The 24629-nt window shown below is 37.4% G+C and overlaps 1 protein-coding gene across 9 annotated transcripts in view; it reads right to left on the reverse strand.

Moving 5' to 3' along the window:
* Positions 1 to 24629, reverse strand: part of TMEM116 (transmembrane protein 116) — a 225715-nt gene that overhangs the window by 88010 nt on the left and 113076 nt on the right. The window contains exon 11 of one of the 9 annotated variants that reach the window (XM_082417543.1): positions 9732 to 10421. The exons of 7 other annotated variants lie outside the window; for them this stretch is intronic. In XM_082417543.1, the coding sequence (XP_082273669.1) occupies positions 10407 to 10421 (15 nt within the window). In that variant the 3' untranslated portion in view covers positions 9732 to 10406. Of the gene's footprint in view, positions 1 to 9731; positions 10422 to 17820; positions 24245 to 24629 lie in introns of those variants that run through there. One more of the 9 variants, XM_082417542.1, reaches the window with a different exon arrangement.

Consider the following 24629-nt stretch of genomic DNA (forward strand, 5'->3'; position numbering starts at 1 on the left):
CCCCCCCCAGCTAAACTCTGCCCCCATAGCCAAGGCTTTTTTTTTCTTTCTTTTCTTTTTTCCTCTCTTAGATCGGGTTCTGTTTTACCTGGTTGATTCATTGTTGTTGATTCTTGTATATTTTTATCTTTCCCAATCTTTTATTTTTCTAATTTCATTTTATTCTTTATACTTTGTTAGTGATTTCTCCTTTTGGCTTCTTGCCGCCCCCCCCTTTTCTTTTCTTTTTTCTGCTGTGGTTTTATTTTACCTTATTGCAGTTGTTTCAATTATAGTTTTATTTTTTCTAATATATTTTTTATCTAATTTTATTTTGTTTTTTATTCTTTGATATTGTACGGCTCCTTTTTTTCTTTCTTCCTTTTTTTTTTTTTTTACTGCGCCGTGAAGCTTGTGGGATCTTGGTTCCAAGGCCGGAGATCAGACCCAAGCTCCTGTGGTGGGAGCTCCGAATCCAAACTGCGGGACTAACAGAGAACCTCAGACCCCAGGGAATATCAATCGGAGTGAGGCCTCCCAGAGGTCCTCATCTCAGCACCAAGACCCAGGTCTATCTAACTGCCTGCAAACTCCAGTGCTGGATGTCTCAGGCCAAACAACCAGTAAGATAGGAATACAGCACCACCCATTAAAAAAAAAAAAAAGAAACGACAAAAAAATATGTTACAGATGAAGTAGCAAGGTAAAAACCTACAAGACTAAATAAATGAAGACAAAATAGGCAACCTACCTGAAAAGGAATTCAGAGTAATGATAGTAAAGATGATCCAAAATCTCGGAAACAGAATGGAGAAAATACAAGAAACATTTAACAAGGATCTAGAAGAACTAAAGAGCAAACAAACAGTGATGAACAACACAATTACTGAAATTAAAAATACTCCAGAAGGGGGCTTCCCTGGTGGCACAGTGGTTAGGAATCCGCCTGCCAATGCAGGGGACAGGGGTTCGAGCCCTGGTCCAGGAAGATCCCACATACCGTGGAGCAGCTAAGCCCGTGCACCACAACTACTGAGCCTGTCTGCTAGAGCCCGTGAGCCACAACTACTGAGCCCACGCGCCACAACTACTGAAGCTCACGCTCCTAGAACCCGTGCTCCGCAACAGGAGAAGCCACCGCAAAGAGAAGCCTGCGCACCACAATGAAGTCCCAACGCAGCCAAAAATAAATAAATAAATTTTAAAAAATACTCTAGAAGGAATCAATAACAGAATAACTGAGGCAGAAGAATGGATAAATGAGCTGGAAGATAAAATGGTGGAAATAACTACCAGGGACCAGAATAAAGAAAAAAGAATGAAAAGAATTGAGGACAGTCTCAGAGACCTCTGGGACAACAGCAAATGAACCAACATTTGAATTATAGGGGTTCCAGAAGAAGAAGAGAAAAAGAAAGGGTCTGAGAAAATATTTGAAGAGATTAGTTGAAAACTTCCCTAACATGGGAAAGGAAATAGTCAATCAAGTCCAGGAAGCACAGAGAGTACCATACTGGATAAACCCAAAGAGAAACATGCCGAGACACATATTAATCAAACTATCAAAAATTAAATACAAAGAAAAATTAAAAGCAGCAAGGGAAGAGCAACAAATAACATACAAGGGAATCCCCATAAGGTTAACAGCTGATTTTTCAGCAGAAACTCTACAAGCCAGAAGGGAGTGGCAGGACATATGTACAGTGATGAAAGGGAAAAACCTACAATCAAGATTACTCTACCCAGCAAGGATCTCATTCAGATTCCACGGAGAAATTAAAACCTTTACAGATAAGGAAAAGTTAAGAGAATTCAGCACCACCAAACCAGCTTTACAACAAATGCTAAAGAAACTTCTCTAGGTATGAAACACAAGAGAAGGAAAAGACCTACAATAACAAACCCAAAACAATTGAGAAAATGGGAATAGGAACATACATATCGATAATTACCTGAAACGTGAATGGATTAAATGCTCCAACCAAAAGACAGACTGGCTGAATGGATATAAAAACAAGACCCATACATATGCTGTCTACAAGAGACCCACTTCAGACCTAGGGACACATACAGACTGAAAGTGAGGGGATGGAAAAAGATATTCCATGCAAATGGAAATCAGAAGAAAGCTGGAGTAGCAATTCTCATATCAGACAAAATAGACTTTAAAATAAAGACTGTTACAAGAGACAAAGAAGGACACTACATAATGATCAAGGGATCAATCTAAAAAAAAGATATAACAATTGTAAATATTTATGCACCCAACCCAATATTTATGCATAAACCCACTATGTATGCTCCCATGTATAGGAGCACCTCAATAAATAAGGCAAATGCTAACAGCCATAAAAGGGGAAATTGAGGGTAACACAATAATAGTAGGGGACTTTAACACCCCACTTTCACCAATGGACAGATCATCCAAAATGAAAATAAAAAGGAAACACAATCTTTAAATGACACATTAAACAAGATGGACTTAATTGATATTTAGAGGACATTTCATCCAAAAACAACAGAATACACTTTCTTCTCAACTGCTCATGGAACATTCTCCTGGATAGACCATATCTTGGGTCACAAATCAAGCCTTGGGAAATTTAAGAAAACTGAAATCGTATCAAGTATCTTTTCCGACCACAACGTTATGAGACTAAATATCAATTACAGGAAAAAAACTGTAAAAAATACAAACACATGGAGGCTAAACACTATGCTACTAAATAACCAAGTGATCACTGAAGAAATCAAAGAGGAAATCAAAAAATATCTAGAAACAAATGACAATGAAAACACGATGACTCAAAATCTATGGGATGCAGCAAAAGTGGTTCTAAGAGGGAAATTTATAGCAATACAAGCCTACCTCAAGAAACAAGAAAAATCTCAAATAAACAACCTAACCTTACACCTAAAGCAATTAGAGAAAGAAGAATAAAAAACCCCCAAAGTTAGCAGAAGGAAAGAAATCATAAAGATCAGAGCAGAAATAAATGAAAAAGAAATGAAGGAAACAATAGCAAAGATCGATAAAACTAAAAGCTGGTTCTTTGAGAAGATAAACAAAATTGATAAACCATTAGCCAAACTCATCAAGAAAAAAAGGGAGAAGACTCAAATCAATAGAATTAAAAATGAAAAAGGAGAAGTAACAACTGACACTACAGAAATACAAAGGATCATGAGAGATTACTACAAGCAACTTTATGCCAATAAAAAGTACAGCCTGAAAGAAATGGACAAATTATTAGAAAAGCACAACCTTCTGAGACTGAACCAGGAATAAATAGAAAACATAAACAGACCAATCACAAGCACTGAAATTGAAACTGTGATTTTAAATCTTCCAACAAACAAAAGCCGAGGACCAGATGGCTTCACAGGTGAATTCTATCAAACATTTAGAGAAGAGCTTACACCCATCCTTCTCAAACTCTTCCAAAATATAGCAGAGGGAGGAATACTCCCAAACTTATTCTACGAGGCCACCATCACCCTGATACCAAAACCAGACAAAGATGTCACAAAGAAAGAAAACTACAGGCCAATATCACCGATGAACATAGATGCAAAAACCCTCAACAAAATACTAGCAAACAGAATCCAACAGCACATTAAAAGGATTATACACCATGATTAAGTGGGGTTTATCCCAGGAATGCAAGTATTCATCAATATACGCAAATCAATGTGATAAACCATATTAACAAATTGAAGGATAAAAACCATATGATAATCTCAATAGATGCAGAAAAAGCTTTTGACAAAATTCAACACCCATTTATGATAAAAACTCTCCAGAAAGTAAGCATAGAGGGAACCTATCTCAACATAATAAAGGCCACATATGACAAACCCACAGCCAACACTGTTCTCAATGGTGAAAAACTGAAACCATTTCCTCTAAGATCAGGAACAAGACAAGGTTGCCCACTCTCACCACTATTATTCAACATAGTTTTGGAAGTTTTATCCACAGCAATCAGAGAAGAAAAAGAAATAAAAATAATCCAAATCAGAAAAGAAGTAAAACTGTCACTGTTTGCAGATGACATCATACTATACATAGAGAATACACCAGAAAACTACTAGAGCTAATCAATCAATTTGGTAAAGTAGCAGGATACAAAATTAATGCACAGAAATCTCTTGCATTCCTATACACTAATGATGAAAAATCTGAAAGAGAAATTAAGGAAACACTCCCATTTACCACTGCAACAAAAAGAATAAAATACCTAGGAATAAATCTACCTAAGGAGACAAAAGACCTGTATGCAGAAAACTATAAGACACTGATGAAAGAAATTAAAGATGATAACAACAGATGGAGACATATACCATGTTCTTGGATTGGAAGAATCAACATTGTGAAAATGACTATACTAACCAAAGCAATCTACAGATTCAATGCAATCCCTATCAAACTACCAATGGCATTTTTCACAGAACTAGAACAAAAAATTGCACAATTTGTATGGAAACACAAAAGACCCTGAATAGTCAAAGCAATATTGAGATAAGAAAAACGGAGCTGGAGGAATCAGGCTCCCTGACTTCAGACTATACTACAAAGCTACAGTAATCAAGACAGTATGGTACTGGCACAAAAACAGAAATATAGATCAATGGAACAGGATAGAAAGCCCAGAGTTAAACCCATGCACATATGGTCACCTTATCTTTGATAAAGGAGGCAAGAGTATACAATGGAGAAAAGACAGCCTCTTCAATAAGTGGTTCTGGGAAAAACGGACAGCTACATGTAAAAGAATGAAATTAGAACACTTCTTAACACCATATACAAAAATAAACTCAAAATGGATTAAAGACCTAAATGTAAGGCCAGACACCATCAAACTCTTAGAAGAAAACACAGGCAGAACACTCTATGACATAAATCACAGCAAGATCCCTTTTGACCCATCTCCTAGAGAAATGGAAATAAAAACAAAAATAAACAAATGGGACCTAATGAAACTTAAAAGCTTTTGCACAGCAAAGGAAACCATAAACAAGATGAAAAGACAACCCTCAGAATGGGAGAAAATATTTGCAAACGAAGCAACTGACAAAGGATTAATCTCCAAAATATACAAGCAGCTCATGCAGCTCAATATCAAAAAAACAAACAACCCAACCCAAAAATGTGCAGAAGACCTAAACAGACATTTCTCCAAAGAAGAATACAGATTGCCAACAAACACATGAAAAGATGCTCAACATCACTAATCATTAGAGAAATGCAAATCAAAATTACAATGGGGTATCACCTCACACTGGTCAGATTGGCCATCATCAAAATAGCTACAAACAATAAATGCTGGAGATGGTGTGGAGAAAAGGGAACCCTCTTGCACTGTTGGTGGGAATGTAAATTGATACAGCCACTATGGAGAACAGTATGGAGGTTCCTTAAAAAACCAGAAATAGAACTACCACATGACCCAGCAATCCCACTACTGGGCATATACCCTAAGAAAACCATAATTCTAAGAGAGTCATGTACCACAATGTTCATTGCAGCACTGTTTACAATAGCCAGGACATGGAAGCAACCTAAATGTCCATCGACAGATGAATGGATAAAGAAGATGTGGCACATATATACAATGGAATATTACTCAGCCATAAAAAGAAACGAAATTGAGTTATTTGCAGTGAGGTGGATGGACCTAGAGTCTGTCATACAGAGTGAAGTAAATCAGAAAGAGAAAAACAAATACCGTGTGCTAACACATATATATAGAATATAAAAAAAAAAATTGGTTCTGACGAACCTAGGGGCAGGACAGGAACAAAGACGCAGACATAGAGAATGGACTTGAGGACAGGGGGAGGGGGGAAGGGTAAGCTGGGACAAAGTGAGAGAGTGGCATTGACATATATACACTACCAAATGTAAAATAGATACCTAGTGGGAAGCAGCTACATAGCACAGGGAGATCAGCTCGGTGCTTTGTGACCACCTAGAGGGTTGGGATAGGGAGAGTGGGAGAGAGATGCAAGAGGGAGGGGATATGGGGATATATGTATACATATAGCTGATTTTATACAGCAGAAACTAACACAGCATTGTAAAGCAATTATACTCCAATAAAGATATTTTTAAAAATAGTATAATATTAACATTATTCATTCTGTGCCAGGAACTGTGTTAAACACTTTACATTCACTGTCTTAATTTAATCCTCCCAACCACCCTATGAAACCTCCATCTTTCATGAGGAAACAGACCAAAGAGAATTTTCTCTGGAGCCAGTAAGTGGTGGTACCGGCATCTCTTCCAAAGTATGACTCAATCTACAATTTCTACTACCTCGTGAGCCTTTTCCTTCAGTAAAAAGTGACAGGGAAAACACTCAATATATCCTTAACTGACTTCTACTATGAGTCCACAAATTGTATAGTCATTACTGATGAAAATGTCTTTCCTCCTATTATATCCTGACATTATGGTGTTGCAGATTGCCATCTTATTCAGTGCTGTGGGCCCAGCATATTGTAGATGCTTAATAAATGTTTACCAAGTGAAAGTTTTAACTAGAGATAACCTTAAAATATAGGGCCAAATTCATTCCTGGGGCAGGATGCCTCTTGCCACTCCCTAGCACAACCAAAATCTTGCTCAGATTCAATACAGCTAAATACTTATAAACTGTCAAATAAGTCATAAAAAGTTTATAAAACCCCAAACTCCAATGAAGGATAGTCTATGGTAGGGGAGGGGTCAGCTTTAATGTGGGCAGGAGTGACCAGGTAACTTATAACTTGGGGTGTACAAGGATAATAAGAGTTTCCCATAACGCTCGGGTGACAATAGTTCATTCTGCACTGTGTATGACTACCTCTAGGGAGTATACCACTTCGTCTGATTCCTGTCCTCATTATATTTGGGGAATTCCGAGGGCTGTTTACACATTCTGATAATCTGTGCTGGTAGTCACTGATGACCCAGACAGCTGCTCCCCTGAGAACTCTGACGGTGATTTATTGCCATCCTTTACCTGCCTTTCCTGGGCAGCTATTGTCCTTTCCGTGCTGCCTCAGGCCAGCAGAGACCCAGGTCTTTCCCTTAGCTCCTGGAAGTACAGCCAAGTCCAGGCTCTAGATTTTTATCCAGATTTGGAGGAAACAAAGGGAAATTACGTGGAAAAGAAAACACATTTGTATGCTGAAGGTATTATGCTATTGGAGTCCAGGGGTCATGCCCTGCTTGGGGACTTGGATAGGCCATCTCTCTCCTTGGACCTGACCTGACATCCTTTCTTAATTCCTGTAGGAGGGCTTTTAGGAATATCCTCATAGCCTGGAATCAGACTCCACTCCAGTTTCTGGGGCCCAATGAGGGGGAAAATTTTTTTAAAATAATTTACTGAAAATTCAGATCACATTACCATAACTTCACATGGATGTAATCATGCCCACAGTGAACACAAAGCATTAAATTAGTTTGACAAAAATTTAGCTTTTTTAAGTCCAAACTTCAATCTTTTATAAGCTTGCTCTTTTTTCTAATTTTTATTTTTGAGATATAATTGACATATTATATTAGTTTCAGATGTACAACATAATGATTCATATTTGTATATATTGTAAAATGATCACAATAAATCTAGTTAACATTCACACATAATTACAAAAATTTTTTTTCTTAGGTTGAGAACTTTTAAGATCTACTCTCTTAGCAACCTTCAAATATACAATACAGTAGTATTAATCACAGTCACCATGCTGTATATTATATTCCCAGGACTTATTTATTTTTAACTGGAAGTTTGTACCTTTTGGTCTTCTTCACCCATTTCACCAATGCCCCACACCCTGCCTCTGGCAACCACTGACTTGTTCTCTGTACCTATGAGTTCAACCTTTTGTTTTTCTGTTTCTTTTAGATTCCACATATAAGTGAGATCATAAGGTATTTTCTTTCTCTGTGTGTCTTATTTCACTTAACATAATGCCTTCAAGGTCCATCCATATTGTCACAAATGGCAAGATTTCCTTCTTTTTTATGGCTGAATAATATTGTGCATGTGTGTGTGTAACATTTTCTTAATTCATTCCTCCATTGATAGACACCTAAGTTTCTTCTATGTCTTGGCAATTATAAATAATGCTGCAAGGAACATGGTGGTGCAGATATCTTTTTTAGTTGGTGTTTTTGTTTCCTTTGGATAAATGCCCAGAAGTCGATTGCTGGATCATATGGTAGTTCTATTTTTAATTTTTTAAGGGACCTCCATATTGTTTTCCATAGTGGCTGTACCAGTTTACATTCCCACCAAGAGTGCACCAGAGTTCCCTTTTCTCCACATTCTTGCCAAAACTTGTTTCTTGTCGTTTTGATAACAGGTATAAGGTGATATCTCACTGTGGTTTGATTTGTATTTCCCAGGTGATTAGTGATGTTGAGCATCTTTTCATGGACCTGTTGGCCATCTTTATGTCTTCTTTGGAAAAATGTCTATTCAGATCCTCTGTCCATTTTTAAATTAGACTTTTTTTTTTGCTATTGAGTTGTGTAAGTTCCTTTTATATTTGGGTATTAACCCCATATCAGATATATGATTTGCAAATATTTTCTCCCATTCGATAGGTTGACTTTTCATTTTGTTGATGATTTCCTTTGCTGTGCAGAAAGAAGCCTTTTAGTTTGATGTGGTTCCACTTGTTTTTTCTTTCCTTTTTTAATATTTATTTATTTATTTGGCTGCGCCGAGTCTTAGTTGCAGCATGTGGGATCTTCATTGCCACGTGCGGGATCTTCCTTGCGGCATGCAGGATCTTTAGTTGCAGCATGCAAGCTCTTAGTTGCGGCATGTGGGATCTAGTTCCCTGACCAGGGATCAAACCCAGGCCCCCTGCATTAGGAGCATGGAGTCTTAACCACTGGACCACCAGGGAAGTCCCTAGTTCCACTTGTTTTTGCATTTGTTGCCTTGGCTTTTGGTGTCAAATCCAAAAAGCCATTGTCAAGGCCAGTGTCAAGGAGTTTACTGCCTATGTTTTTTTCCTAGGAGTTTTATGGTTTCAGATCTTATTTTCACATCTTTAACCCATTTTGAGTTAATTTTTGTATATGGTATAATACAGTGATGCAGTTTCATTTTATGCATGTGGTTGTTCAGTTTTCCCCTTTATTGAAGAGACTGTTCTTTCCTCATTGTATATTCTTGGCTTCTTTGTTGTAAAGTAATTGACTATATATGTATGAGTTTATTTCTGAGCTTTCTATTCTGTTCCATTGATCTATGTGTCTGTTTTTATGCCAATACCATAGTGTTTTGATTACTATAGCTTTGTAATATAGTTTGAAATCAGGAAGCATTATGCTTCCAGCTTTGTCCTTTTTTATCAAGACTGCTTTGGCTATCTGGGGTCTTTCATAGTTCCAAAGAAATTTTAGGATTGTTTGTTCTATTTCTGTGGTAAATGTCATTGGAATTTTGATAGTGATTGCACTGAGTCTACAGATTGCTTTGGGTATTATGGACATTTTAACAATATTAATTCTTCCAACTCATAAACACAGAATATTTTTCTATTATTTGCATCTTCTTCAATTTCCTTCATCAATGTCTTATAGTTTTCAGTGTATAGGTCTTTCACCTCCTTGGTTAACTTCATTCCAAGTATTTTATTCTTTTTGATGCAATTATAAATGGGATTGTTTTCTTAATTTCTCTCTTTGATAGTTTGTTATTAGTGTATAGAAACACAACTAATTTTTGTATATTGATTTTGTATATCTTACAACTTTACTGAATTCATTTATTAGTTCTAACAATATTTTGGTTGAGTCTTTAGGGCTTTTTATATATAATATGTCATCTGGGGGCTTCCCTGGTGGTGCAGTGGTTGAGAATCTGCCTGCCAATGCAGGGGACACGGGTTCGAGCCCTGGTCTGGGAAGATCCCACATGCCACAGAGCAACTAGGCCCGTGAGCCACAATCGCTGAGCCTGCGCGTCTGGAGCCTGTGCTCTGCAACAAGAGAGGCCGCGATAGTGAGAGGCCTGTGCACCGCGATGAAGAGTGGCCCCCACTTGTTGCAACTGGAGAAAGCCCTCACACAGAAACAAAGACCCAACACAGCCATAAATAAATAAATAAATAAATAAATAAATAAATAAATAAATAAATAAATAAATAATTTTTTAAAAATGTCATCTGCAAGTAGTGACAGTTTTACTTCTTCCTTTTTGATTTGGATGCTTTTATTTCTTTTTCTTGCCTAACTGCTCTGCCTATGACTTTTAATACTATCTTGAATAAAAGTGGTGAAAGTGGGCATCCTTGTGCTGTTCCTGATCTTAGAGGAAAAGCTTTCAGCTTTTCACCACTGAGCATAATGTTAGCAATGGGCTCAAATTTCATTCTTGAGTAGAATTCATCATTTGGGGTGGGTGTGGACCAAAATCTCACTGAAGTGTTTTCTTAAAAAAAAAAAACAACAAAAAACAAAGGCAATCTTTCTCCACCAATGAAAATGCTGAACAACTTTAAAATAATTTTCACCTGCTTCTATACATAAAGCTGTCAAAATATTTAAGCTCCGTTATTACACAACCTAAATGTACAATGATAGATGAATGGATAAAGATGTGGTACATATATACAATGGAATATTACTCAGCTGTAAAAAGGAATGAAATCAGGTCATTTGCAGAGATGTGGATGGACCTAGAGTCTGTCATACAGAGTGAAGTAAGCCAGAAAGAGAAAACCAAATATCGTAAATTAACGCATATATGTGGAATCTGGAAAAATGGTACAGATGAATCTATTTGTAGGTCAGGAATAGAGATGCAGACATAGAGAACAGACATGTGGACACGGGGGGGAAGGCGAAGGTGGGATGAATTAGGAAATTAGGTTTGACATAAATACACTACCATGTGTAAAATAGATAGCTAGTGGGAACCTGCTGTATAGCACAGGGAGCTCAGCTCAGTGAGCTGTGACAACCTAGATGGATGGGATGGCGGGGTGGGAGGGAGGTGCAAGAGGAAAGGGATATAGGTATAGCTGATTCACTTCACTGTACAGCAGAAACTAACACAACACTGTAAAGCAATTTTACTCCAATTAAAAAAAAAAGGCAATCTTCCTCCAGCAACGTAAATGATGAACAACTTTAAAATAATTTTTCACCTGCTTCTATACATAAAGCTGTCAAAATATTTAAGCTCCATTATCACACTCCATAATATATGTCATGGCTCCAGGTGATTACTCTGGAATGAGGAGATGAATCTTTCATAACCCTCCCCCAATAAATATGCACACTCCACCACCTTATGTTCTGTTATGGAAAATCCTTCTACTTCCAGATGCTGATTGGTGGGGGGAGCTAAATACTTTGACTATGACCTTACCTATGAGATAGATTTTGTGTCTTTGAAACCTGTGGCATAATGAACTATAATTACAGACATTTCAAATTCTCAGTAGTTTTTGCTTAATCAGAGTCAAAGGCAAAATTTGCATTTACTTGTGGGAGAACCTTTCAGTGAAATTTTAAGATAAAACTCAAGGCCTATTCCTCACTAGAGTGGTTGAGACATGATTTATACAGCTCGACTAAACTTAAAGATGAGCTGTCTTCAGTGTAGGCAAAATTACATCCTTATGGAGCTCATTGTAATGTTGATCACTGAGAAGGAAGGATTTTGTTGAGAGAAAAGTTGGAAGTTGGGGACCTAGGGTTTGTTTAAGAGGGTCCAGGTAAAGGACCGAGGCACAAGAGGCTGGAAGCTACTGTGCTCTGGAAGACTGCTGCCTCTTGAGTTTTGACGCATTGATGTCACACATCCATTATCTCCTGTTTTCTGAATTGTAATCCCTGTTATTTTCAGAAAGCCCAGACCCAAATACTTTTTAAAAATGGGATCCTATCCTACATGCTCCATTTATTTTGGACTCCCTCCCTTTAAGAAGATGCTATCTTAATTTATTTCATGATCATCTCCTCTTTTTACCCCCTTCACTGGCTGCAGCTCTCCTCACTTTGTTCTTGAAATTCACTGCTAACTTAGTGTACAACTTTCCATATCCTTTTCCATAGTCATGTAAGTATATATATAGAGAGAATACATATAGTGTGTTTTAGGGGTAATCTTTTAAAAATGAGCTCAAATTATTTATATTCCTTTGAATCTTGCTTTTCTCTGCATAGTGGCAAGCTCAGCAAGTCATCCTATATTTCTAAATCATTTCTTTTCATGACTGCATAGTATTCCATGGTATTTTGTTAAGTATATTCTACAGTTAATTCAACCATTTTCAATAGTTGGCATGAATTTTGTTTCCATGGTTTTGTTTTTAGCCTCTACAAATAATACTGCCAACAAAATACTTCTAAATACACAAATCTGAATATAGTACATCTAGGATTTTCTTCTGGGCCCTATTCTCCAACTATGCTATCTTCCTGTTATTCCTTTCTCTTCTCCACCACTCCTCTTGGCAGAATTCTACTCTCAGGATGACTGACAGACATGTTCAGGAAACTCACACCAGGTGAGAAGCACCTCCCAGTATCATGCTTCAAGCAATCCTGTTACCTTGAGTTAATTCAAGCTTTGGCTGCTTGTGTTGTGCTGGTTCTGAGAGACAGTAACTCCACAGCTAGAATTCATTATTGTTAGCAGGGGATAAGGCTGAGGTGAGTTATGGGAGCCTGCCCCTCTCCTCTAAGGCCTTGCAGAGGTAGCTTCAGAGGACATCTCTCTATGAAAAAAAAATTAACAAATTTTCCCAGACACCACATTAAGGGTTTAGGAATAGTACGTTGGGCTTTTGGGCCTTCTGCTCCTTCACTGCACTCACTAAGATGGAATCTAAACTTCTAATCCAGGCATAGCACTTCCTATACCACTGGCCAACTCTAGGGCTATTTAGAGAGGTTGCCCAAATCATTTGGGTTTTGAAGTCATAGTGATTTAGGTTTGAATCCTACTCATCTTTCTTAGCAGTGAGTTTGGATAACTTAATTTTACCCTATGAACATCAGTTTTTTTCAACCATAAAATCGGATAAATCATAAATACCCTGCAGGGTTATCGTGTGGATCACTAATATGTAAAACTTTTAGACTTCTGCTCAGAACAAAATAAAGTCAATAAATATTTGTCCAGGTTACTATTGTTTTCCTTTGCTGCATATCATATTAACAAATTAGGCCTTTATAGGGTATTTCCTGCCCATCCTACATCCTTTTAATCTCCACAAGTCATAACAAGTTATAAATCCCAGAAATTTCTAACTAGGATCTACCCTGAAATGAGGACTCAGTTTATGCTTTCCAAAGATTCCACCTACATTTAACTAGATCAAACTGTCTTCTTTTTTGTAATACTTATCTTCTTAAATGAATATTTATGGGAAAAAAACCTGTCAGGAAGTTATACAAGAAGAGGGAACTGGTAGAGTGGGCAGAAGAAGGATCTTAGAGAAGGAAAGTAAGGAGCTGAGTTAGCCTCAGCGTATGTGGTTTTGCCTAGAGTTTAGTGGTCAACAAGTATTGACTAATAAGTCTCTTATCGGGGCCCAGCTCCATGGTTGAGCTATTCACATCATACCTGACCATCCATTAGATGTCCCAAACTAGTACTTTCTCATGTCTTTTCTTTATTTTTTCAATTGAAGTATAGTTTATGTACAATGTTATATGTTACAGGTAGACAGTATAGTGATTCACAATTTTTAAAGGTTATACTCAATTTACAGTTATTAAAAAATATTGGCTATATTCCTTGTGTTGTACAATATTGTCTTTTCTTATTAATAACACAAATGTCTTTGAGGTTAATAGAAATAGCTCAATTTTATATATGAGACTCAGAAAGGAGAACTGTTTGGCAATGTCACATAGTTAATTAGTAGCAGAGTCAGGACTGGAATTTTAGGTCATTTGATTTCACCGTCAGTTTTCTTTTTGGTATTAGTGATGTGCTGGAGCAAGTTAATATCGCTGGTGAAAGCTCATTGTAGCATATCTTACCAGTTCTGTGTTCAGTGATATCATGTTGGTAGCTTGAAATTGGCCATGGTGGTGGGAGTATTTACAGCACAGAAATAGGTAAATCATATAAATTTGAGTACCAGTTGTCAAACACTTACCAGCATATCACCACAATTATTTCTGGTAATACAAAGAAATTATAAACCATGTTCCCTGAATCCAAGGAATTTATAATCTATCTGTCTTTGTAGACAAAACAATATTATATGAACCCAACTGGTTGTGATATGTATAGGACTAACTGTAAGTTCATTAACAGAATAATGTAAGTTCATAACACCAAATAACAGTCAATTGATCAAATGTAGGCGATAAATCCATGGACCTTGACCTACCCTAGAATTATGAATCAAGATTAAAATTGAGGGACTTCCCTGGTGGTGCAGTGGTTAAGAATCTGCCTGCCAATGCAGGGGACACGGGTTCAATCCCTGGTCTGGGAAGATCCCACATGCCACGGAGCAACTAAGCCCGTGCGGCACAACTACTGAGCCTGCACTCTAGAGCCCACGAGACACAACTACTGAGTCAGCGCCCCTAGAGCCTGTGCTCTGCAACAAGAGAAGCCACTGCAAAAAGAAGCCCGTGCACCGCAACGAAGAGTAGCCCCCGCTCGCCGCAACTAGAGAAAGCCCACGTGCAGCACCGAAGACCCAACACAGACAAAAATAAAATAAATTTAAAAATAAAAAAAGATTAAAATTGAGAAACTAATGGTCAATATATTTACTGTGAATTGCTATTAAATATGAAACCTGACCTCAATACATTTGTTCACTTTTTCATTGATTCATTCTTTCATTCAAGCTTTCACATTCAAGAAACATTTATATGCCAGGAACTGCGCTAGATGCTGAAGATAAAAACACAGATTCTGGATGTGGAAAAACTGGAACGTCTACATATCATTGGTGGGAATTTAAAAATGGTGTAACCACATTGGAACAAAGTTTGGCAGTTCCACAAAATGCTAAACATAGAGTTACCATATGACCTAGCAACTCCACTCCTATAAACATATATATCCAAGAAATATGAAAACATACACCCATACAAAAATTTGTACACAAACGTTCAGAGCAGCACTATTCATCCCCAAAGTGGAAACTATGTAAATGTCTATCAACTGAAGAATGGATAAATAAAATGTTGTACAGCTATACAACAGACCATTATTCAGCAATAAAAAGGAAAGTAGTATTGATACATGCTACAGTATGGATGAATCTTGAAAACATTATGCTAAGTGAAAAAAGCTAGTCACATAAGGTCACATATTATATGATTCTATCTATGTTAAATGTCCAGAATAGGCAAATCCACAGAGACAGAAAGCTGGGGTGGAAGAAGCTGAGGGGGAGAGTGAGGAGGGACTGCTAACCAGAACAAGTTTCTTTTTGGAGTGATAAAAATGTTCTAAAATTAAATTGTAGTGATAGTTGCACAATCTGCACAATATTCTAAAAACTTTTGAATTGTGAGCTTTGAAAGGGTGAATTTTGTAGTAGCTTAATTATACACCAATAAAGCTATTTTTTAAAGTAAAAAAATTAGGGAATTCCCTGGTGGTCCAGTGGTTAGTACTCCACACTTCCACTGCAAGGGGCACGGGTTCGATCCCTGGTCGGGGAACTAAGATCCTGCAAGCTGCGTGGTGTGTACCAAAAAAAAAAAAAAAAAAAAAATTATAAAAGTAAAAATATTAAATATAAGGCTAAAGTTCCCTTTTATCAGTAGTCCTAATCACTTCCTAATCCTCCTCATTGGGAACCATTATTATCAGTTTAGTGTATTTGTTTCTAGACCTTCTTTTAAGGTAGAAAGAAAATATATAGCATTGTTTCATGTATGTAAGTATAACATAAATAGTACCATGCTTTTTTTTTTAACTCATTATGTCTTGAAGATGGGTCCATTTTATATATAAGCTCCTCAAAGAAAGTGCTCTGGTGGGATCTTGGGCATTATAAATGCTTACTATATTTGATGTAATTCAAATAAATAGCATCAAGATATTTGGGGAAAGGCATTGTCATTTCCGCAAAGGATTTCATGCCTGGCTAATTCACTGGACCTCTATGGTGGGTTAAATATTCCTGATGATATAGTAAGAACTTTGTTACAATCTTCTTCAATTAAAAAAAAACTTTGTTCCAGCAAAGGGTTGAGAGTACAAGCCCTGGGACTTTGTATGGAGGAGCCATACTGGAGGTAAAATAAGAAACAGGAGAGGGTCACGTCTGGAAAGCCAAGTGCAAAAGTGTTTCAAGGAGTGATCAACAGTATTTATGTAGGTGATTAACCAAAAAGCTTAACTAAACGGGATTCTAAAAATTAATATGAACATACTTTAAACAACTTGAATATTCATCTATTGGACTATTGTTTGATGTGGTAGGTAAGAACCTTTATTTCTGTTTGGTTCATTAATGGAAGTAAAATGTAAATGGAGAATGATTCGTGATTTTTTTTTAAAGAGCCTTTCTGCCATTTACAGTTGTCGTGTTCACACCTAATGCTATAATATATATTTTCAAGTAGCTTTTCCAAATCATTTGACTCAATGCAAAAACGTTTTCTCTTTACAGTCACATTTTAACACTTTATGTAATATTTAATTGGGTACTATAGTCATAGGTACCATAGTCATAAGTATAACTGGCACAAATAGGTTTGGAAATAAACATAACTTGGTACTTGATGGAAGCAGATACGTAGGAAAGTAGATATTAAAGTACAGCCTACTAATGCTAAATGTCCAGTGAGTTGTGACTGTCACTGTTTTACAGAAAGAATGGAGAACATCAGTTAATGAAATGAGTAGGTAAGTGAAGGGTAAGAGAACTTCCAGTACATACCAAATTTTAATGTTAAATGAGTATGTTGGGCATTATAGGATACTTTAAAACAATTACAGGTAGTCATCACCCCAAACTTGTAAGGTCAATTAGGCTGCAGTTAAAAAATGTGTCCTGAAAAGACAGACTCTTCAGCAAGTGCTGTTGGGAAAGCTGGACAGCGCGTGTAAATCAATGAAGTTAGAACACACCCAAAAATAAACTCAAAATGGCTTAAAGATGTAAATATCAGACATGATGCCATAAAACTCCTAGAAGAGAACATACACAAAATATTCTCTGACATAAATCGTAGCAATGTTTTCTTAGGTCAGTCTCCCAAGGTGACAGAAATAAAAGCAAAAATAAACAAATGGAACCTAATCAAACTTAAAATCTTTTGCACAACAAAGGAAACCATCAACAAAACGAAAAGACAACCTACGGACTGGGAGAAAATATTAGCAAATGATGCAACTGACAAGGGCTTAATTTCCAAAACACATAAACAGCTCATACAATTCAATAACAAAATACCAAACAACCCAATCAAAAAATGGGCAGAAAAGCTAAATAGACATTTCTCCAAAGAAGACATACAGATGGCCAACAGGCACATGAAAAGATGCTCAACATCGCTAATTATTAGAGAAATGCAAATCAAAACTACAATGAGGGGCTTCCCTGGTGGCGCAGTGGTTGAGAATCTGCCTGCCAATGCAGGGGACACAGGTTCGAGCCCTGGTCTGGGAAGATCCCACATGCCAGGGAGCAACTGGGCCCATGAGCCACAACTACTGAGCCTGCGCGTCTGGAGCCTGTGCTCCGCAACAAGAGAGGCCGCGATAGTGAGAGGCCCGCGCACCGCGATGAAGAGTGGCCCCCGCTTGCCGCAACTGGAGAAAGCCCTCGCACAGAAACGAAGACCCAACACAACCAAAAATAAATAAATAAATAAATAATTTAAAAACTACAATGAGGTACCACCTCACAGTGGTCAGAATGGCCATCATTAAAAATTCTACAAATAATAAATGCCAGAGAGGATGTGGAGAAAAGGGAGCCCTCCTACACTGTCGGTGGGAATGTACCTTGGTGGAGCCACTATGGAAAACAGTACAGTGATTCCTTAAAACACTAAAAATAGAGTTGCCATATGATCAGCAATTCCACTCCCAGACATATATCTGGACAAAACTCTAACTCAAAAATATACATGCACCTGAATGTTCACAGCAACAATAGCCAAGACATGGAAGCAACCTAAATGTCCAGCAACATGAACATGAATGGATGTTCATGAATGGATAAAGAAGATGTGGTATATATATACAATGGAATACTACACTCAGTCATGAAAAAGAATAAAATAATGCCATTGGCAGCAACATGGGTGGGCCTAGAGGTTATCATACTAAGTGAAGTAAGCCAGAAAGAGAAAAACAAATACCATAGGATATCACTTATATGCAGAATCTAAAATATGACACAAAATGAACTTATTTATGATACAGAAATGGACTGACACACATAGAAAACAAACTTATGGTAACCAAAGGGGAAAGTGGGTAGGAGAGGGATTAGGAGTTTGGATTAGCAGATACAAACCACTATATACAAAATAGATAAACACAAGGTCCTAATGTATAGCACAGTAAACTACATTCAATATCCTGTAATAAACCATAATGGAAATGAATACGAAAAAGAATAGGTATATATATGTATAACTGAATCACTCTGCTGTACACCAGAAACTAACACATTGTAAATAAAGTATACTTCAATAAAAATAAATAAATAAGCAAATAAATAAATAAAACTGGGAAAAAATTCATGGGAAAGGGGAAATCCTAGGAAAGTTCTCAGTCAAAAGGGAATATGTGAAGGAAGTTGATAATAATATCCTGTGCTTGTGTAGCACTTTTTATTTTACAAAGCATTTTTACAAATATTATTGAATCATCAGAAAAGCTCATATAGATATTATTTCCACTTTACAAACAAGAAGCTGATGCTCAAAGAGAGTAAATGACAAAAATAACAAAATTTGCAAATAAACAAACTGAGTCTTGAATTCGGGTTTTCTATGTTAAAAAAAAAAAACCTTTCCGTAAGGCTCCATATCACAGTCCATGAAAAAAACTGATTTACCATAGGATGTAGCATTCAATTTCTTACAGGCTACGAAACAAATTTAAATATAAGGAAGGGAGATTTTCAGAAGGTGGCAGCACCAGTGCAATTTTTTAAAATCTCAAATCACCCCATAAAAACAGACAAAGCACTATGATGGTAATAAATCAAACCCTACAAACAACAACAAAAAAAGGTGATAAGTCATCTTACAAATCCCAAGGTATGGTGTATAAGGACAAACTCTGATAACTCCAAGACCCAAGTGGTAAATAGTAACTGTCATGGAGAAAGCAGAGAGAAGTAATGGGATGCCTATTGGACCTGAGAACAGGAAAAAACCAAATATCCAACAGATACTTGCTGGAAAGCATAGTGAGCCAATTTGAAAAAAAGTACCTGAAACTGAAGTTTCGGACACTTCAATTCTGGGGAGAATGCAAGGGGTCGATTGTAAGGGGTGAAGGGGCCAGAGAAGTCTGAGGTCTACAACTTTAAAAATTAAAGGACAAAGTCTTCTAGGACAAAGTCTTATGCTGGGGAGAATCTGCTATAGGTAGAATTCAAATTGTCCAGGACAAAAAGGCAAAGGAAAGAGATTTTAAGTGGAAACACTTTCATTGTTTCACTAATTAATATGTTATTTGGCATTACATTTTGGTAAATGGTCTTTACCATGTTTATGTAGTATCTTTGTTTTCCCATTAAAGTTTTAAAATAGGAATAGTCAGTGAATTTTAACAACTTTTTGGCATGCATTCATATGTTTATATTTATTTCTCCTTTAACTTTTTGTGTGATGAATTACGATGATACATTTCTTAATGCTAAACTCATGCTTATGTTTCTGGCATAAATTCTTTTTGAGCATGGTGTTTTCCTTGAATATACTACAAGGTTCTACTTCTAATATATCTTTTAAAATTATTTTAATCTACATTCAGAAAAAGTGAAATTTATTTCGGAGCTTTTAAAAATGCCATCTTTATCAAGTTAGGGAATTAAGATTATATTACCTCTAGGCTTCCCTGGTGGCGCAGTGGTTAAGAATCCGCCTGCCAATGCAGGGGACACGGGTTTGAGCCCTGGTCCGGGAAGATCCCACATGTCGCGGAGCAACTAAGCCTGTGAGCCACAACTACTGAGCCTGTGCCCTAGAGCCCGCAAGTCACGACTACTGAAGCCTGCGTGCCTAGAGCCTGTGCTCCACAACAAGAGAAGCCACCACAATGAGAAGCCCGCACACCGCAATGAAGAATAGCCCCCGCTCGCCACAACTAGAGAAAGCCCACGTGCAGCAACAAAGACCCAATGCAACCAAAAATAAATATATAAATAATTTTAAAAAATTATATTACCTCCATAAAGAATTTTTCATATTTTCCTTTGGATTTTAAAATTTAGCGATGATAGAGTTGCACAAATAGTTTTGTATAATTTAAAATCCTCTGTACCCATATTATACATTTCTACCTTATTCATTTTTGCACTGTGGTAAGAACGCAACAATTTTTAACAAAAATTTAAGTGTACAACACAGTATTTTTTTTTAATTGGGGTATAGTTGTTTTGCAATGTTGTGTTAGTTTCTACTGTAGAGCGAAGTGGAGTTCCCTGTGCTATACAGCAGGTTCTCATTAGTTATCTATTTTATACATATTAGTATATATATGTCAATTCTTATCTCCCAATTCATTCCCACCCACAACACAGTATTGTTGACTCTAGGTACAATGTTGTACAGCAGATCCCTAGAAATTATTCATCTTGCTTAACTGAGACTTGATGTCATTGATTGGTAAATCCCCATTTCCCCATACCCCAGCCTGTGGCAACCACCATTCAACTCTTTGATTCTATGAATTTGACTAATTTAGATACCTCATATAAGTAGAAAAATGAGGTATTTGAATTTCTGTGACTGGTCTATTTTACTCAGCATAATGTCCTCAAGGTTCATCCATGTCGTCATATGTTGCAGGATATCCTTATTTCTTAAGGCTGAATAGTATCATATGTATATCACATTTTCTGTATTTGTTGATGAACATTTAGGCTGTTTCCATATCTTGGTTATTGTAAATCTTGGCTGCAATGAACAAGGGAATGCTAATATCTCTTTGATATCATGCCACTCCTTTCTGGCCTACAAGGTTTCTGCTGGAAAAAACACTGAGAGTCTTTTGGCTGTTTCTTTGTATGTGACAAGTCGCTTTTCTCTAGCCTCTTTCAAAATTCTCTGTCTTTGACTTTTGACAATATATGCGCCTCAGTGTGGATTATCTTTAGATTCATCTTGCTTGGTGATCTCTAGGGTTTGTGGATCTGTATGTCCACTTGCTTCTCTAAATCTGGGAAGTTTTCAGTCAATTTTTTGAATATGCTTTCTGGTCTTTTTTTCTCTCTTCCGACTGGGACTCCTATAATGGTTGGCTTGATGATATCCCAAAAGTCCCCTAAGCTTTCTTCACTGTTTTTCATTCTTTCTGTTTTCTTCACTGACTGAATTATTTCCAAAGTTCACTGATCCTTTCTTCTGCTTGATCTAGTCTAATGTTGAACCCTTCTAGTGAATTGTTTTTCAGTTCAATTATTGTGTTATTCAGCTCCATGACTTCTGTCTGGTAGTTTTTAATATCTTCTATCTCTGTGTTGAAATTCTCACTTTGTTCATGCATTGTTCTCTTGACTTCAGTGAACATTTTAAAAACAATATTTTTGGATTCTCTATCAGGTAAATAATACACGTTCATTTCATTAGGGTCAGTTTCTGGAGATTTATCTTGTTCCTTTATGTGGAACATCTTTGCCTGATTCTTCATATCTTTGACTTTCTGTGTTGTAGTCTGTGTATCAGACAAACCAGGCACCTCTCTCAGTCTTCATAGGCTGGCCTCATACAGGAGAAGACCTCCACCAATAACTCTGGCCAGAGATTCTAGGGGCCTCTACCAACTCTTTCTCTCCCCAGGAAGCAGCAGGCATCTGTGGTTCTTATATGCTTGCTTTGTGCTGAGCCAAGGGGAGGAGCTGTCTTTAATTTTTGCCAATTTGATTACTGTGTGTCTTGGCATGTTCTTCCTTGGATTTATCCTGCCTGGGACTCTGTGCACTTCCTGGGCTTGGGTGACTGTTTCCCTTCCCATGTTATGGAAGTTTTCAGCTATTATCTCTTCCAATATTTTCTCAGGTCCTTTCTCTCTCTCTGTTCTCCTTCTGGGACCCCTAGAATGTGAATGTTGGTGTATCTGACGTTGTCCCAGAGGTCTCTGACTGTCTTCATTTCTTGTCATTCTTTTTTCTTTATTTTGTTCTGTGGCAATGATTTCCGCCATTCTGTCTTCCAGGTCATTTATCCATTCTTCTGCCTCATTTATTCTGTTATTGATTCCTTCTAGTGTATTTTTCATTTCAGTTATTGTATTCTTCATCTCTTTGTTCTTTAGTTCTACCAGGTCTTTATTAAACATTTCTTGTATCTTCTCGGTCTGTGTCTCCATTCTTTTTTCCAAGATCTTGGATCATCTTTACTATCATTACTCTGAATTCTTTTTTGGGCAGATTGCCTATCTCCACTTCATTTAGTTGTTCTTCTGGGGTTTTATCTTGTTCCTTCATCTGGTACATAATCCTCTGCTGTCTCATTTTGTCTTACTTTCTGCGATTGTGGTTTCATTCTGCAGGCTGCAGGGTTGTAGTTCTTCTTGCTTCTGCTGTCTGCTTCCTGGTGGATGAGGCTGTCTAAGAGGCTTGCATGGGCTTCCTGGTGGAAGGGACTGGTTCCTGCCCACTAATGGGTGGAGCTGGGTCTTGTCCCTCTGATGGGTAAGGCTTTGCCAAGGGGTGTGTCTAGAGGGCTATGGACTCAGGAAGACTTTAAGCAGCCTGTCTGCTGATGGGTGGGGCTGTGTTCCCACCCTGTTGGTTGTTTGGCCTGAGCTGTCCCAGCACTGGAGTCTGAAGGCTGTGGGGGTGGGGTCAGGTCTTAAGAAAATGGCGGCCTCCAGGAGGGCTCATGCCAATGAGTAGTTCCCAGATCTGCTGCCACCAGTGTCTCTGTCCCTGCAATGAGCCACAGCTCCCCACTGCCTCCACAGGAGACCCTCCAATACTAGCCCAGTCTAGTAGGCCTGGCCCAGTCTCTTATGAGGTCTCTGCTTTTTCCCTGGGTCCTGGTGCACATGAGACCTTGTGTGCGTGCTCCAAGAGTAGAGTTTCTGTTTCCCCCAGTCCTGTGGAATTCCAGTGATCAAGCCCTGCTGGCCTTCAAAGCCAGATTCTCTGGGACCTCCTCCTCCCATTGCCAGACTCCCAGGCTGGGGAGCCAGATGTGGGGCTCAGTACTTTCCCTCCTGTGGGAGAACTTCTGTGGTATAATTATTTTCCAGTTTGTGGGTTGCCCACCTGGCAGGTATGGGATATGATTTTATCATGATTGCACCCCTCCTACCATCTCACTGTGGCTTCTTCTTTGTCTTTGGATGTAGGGTATCTTTTTTGTTAGGTTCCACCACTTTTTTTTTTGTCAGTAGTTGTCAGCAGTTAGTTGTGATTTTGGTGTTTTCATAAGAAACAGTGAGCTCACATCCTTCTACTCTGCCATCTTGTCTCTGTCTCAAGTTAAGGTTCTTGACAAGAGCTTTTACTTTTGATGAGGTCCAATTTATGGATTTTTTTTAATGGATCATGCTTTTGGTATCATGTTTAAGAATTCTTCACCAAGTCTTAGATCCTGAAGATATTCTATGTTTTCTTCTAAAATGTTTTATATTTTACATTTATATCTATGATCCATTTGAGGTGATTTTTGTATGAAGTGTTAGGTTTAGGTTGAGGTTCCTCTTTCTTGTCTATGTATAGCCAATTTTCCAGCACAATTTGTTGAAAAGATGCTCCTTCCTTCACAGAATTGCTTTTCCCCTTTTGTCAAAAATCAGATGACCATACATGTGTGGGTTCTCTATTTCTGAATTCTCTATTCTGTTCCATTGATCTATGTGTTTATCCCATCACCAATACCACACAGTCTTGAAACTCAGTAGAGTGGTCCCTCCCATGTTACTCATTCCCAAAATTATTTTAACTATTCTAGTTATTTTGCCTTTTAGAAAATATATATTCACAATAAATAAATATTTCACAATGTGTACATATATATCAAATCATCATATTGTACACTTTAAATATATACAATTTTATTTGTGAATTATACCACAATAAAGCTAGGGGGAGAAAGTTGAGAAGAAAAAAATGCCAAGAGCTTGATAGAAAAAGGGGAAAAAACATTAACCAACAATTATTAAAAGATATAAAAATGGCCTTTAAACATATTAAAACATTTCAAATTCACTCAAAATCAGAAAAATACAAATTAAACAATACCGACCTTCTACTTATCACCTATCAGTTTGGTGAAAATTAAAATGTATGGCATGGCAATATCTGTTGCTTAGACTTTGGGGAAATAGGCACTCTGATACACTGCCAATGGAAATGAAAACTGGCAAAAACCTTCTGAAGGGGAATTTGGCAATATCAAACAAAGCTACATATGCAATTAGCATGAACACTACCTTCTCATTTCTAGGAATTTTCCTCCACAAAAATATATGTGTGTAATATTATTTGCTGATGATAGTGTATAA

This window comes from Balaenoptera physalus (assembly GCF_965194825.1).
Source record: "Balaenoptera physalus genome assembly, chromosome: 12".
NCBI classification, from domain to species: Eukaryota; Metazoa; Chordata; class Mammalia; order Artiodactyla; family Balaenopteridae; genus Balaenoptera; species Balaenoptera physalus.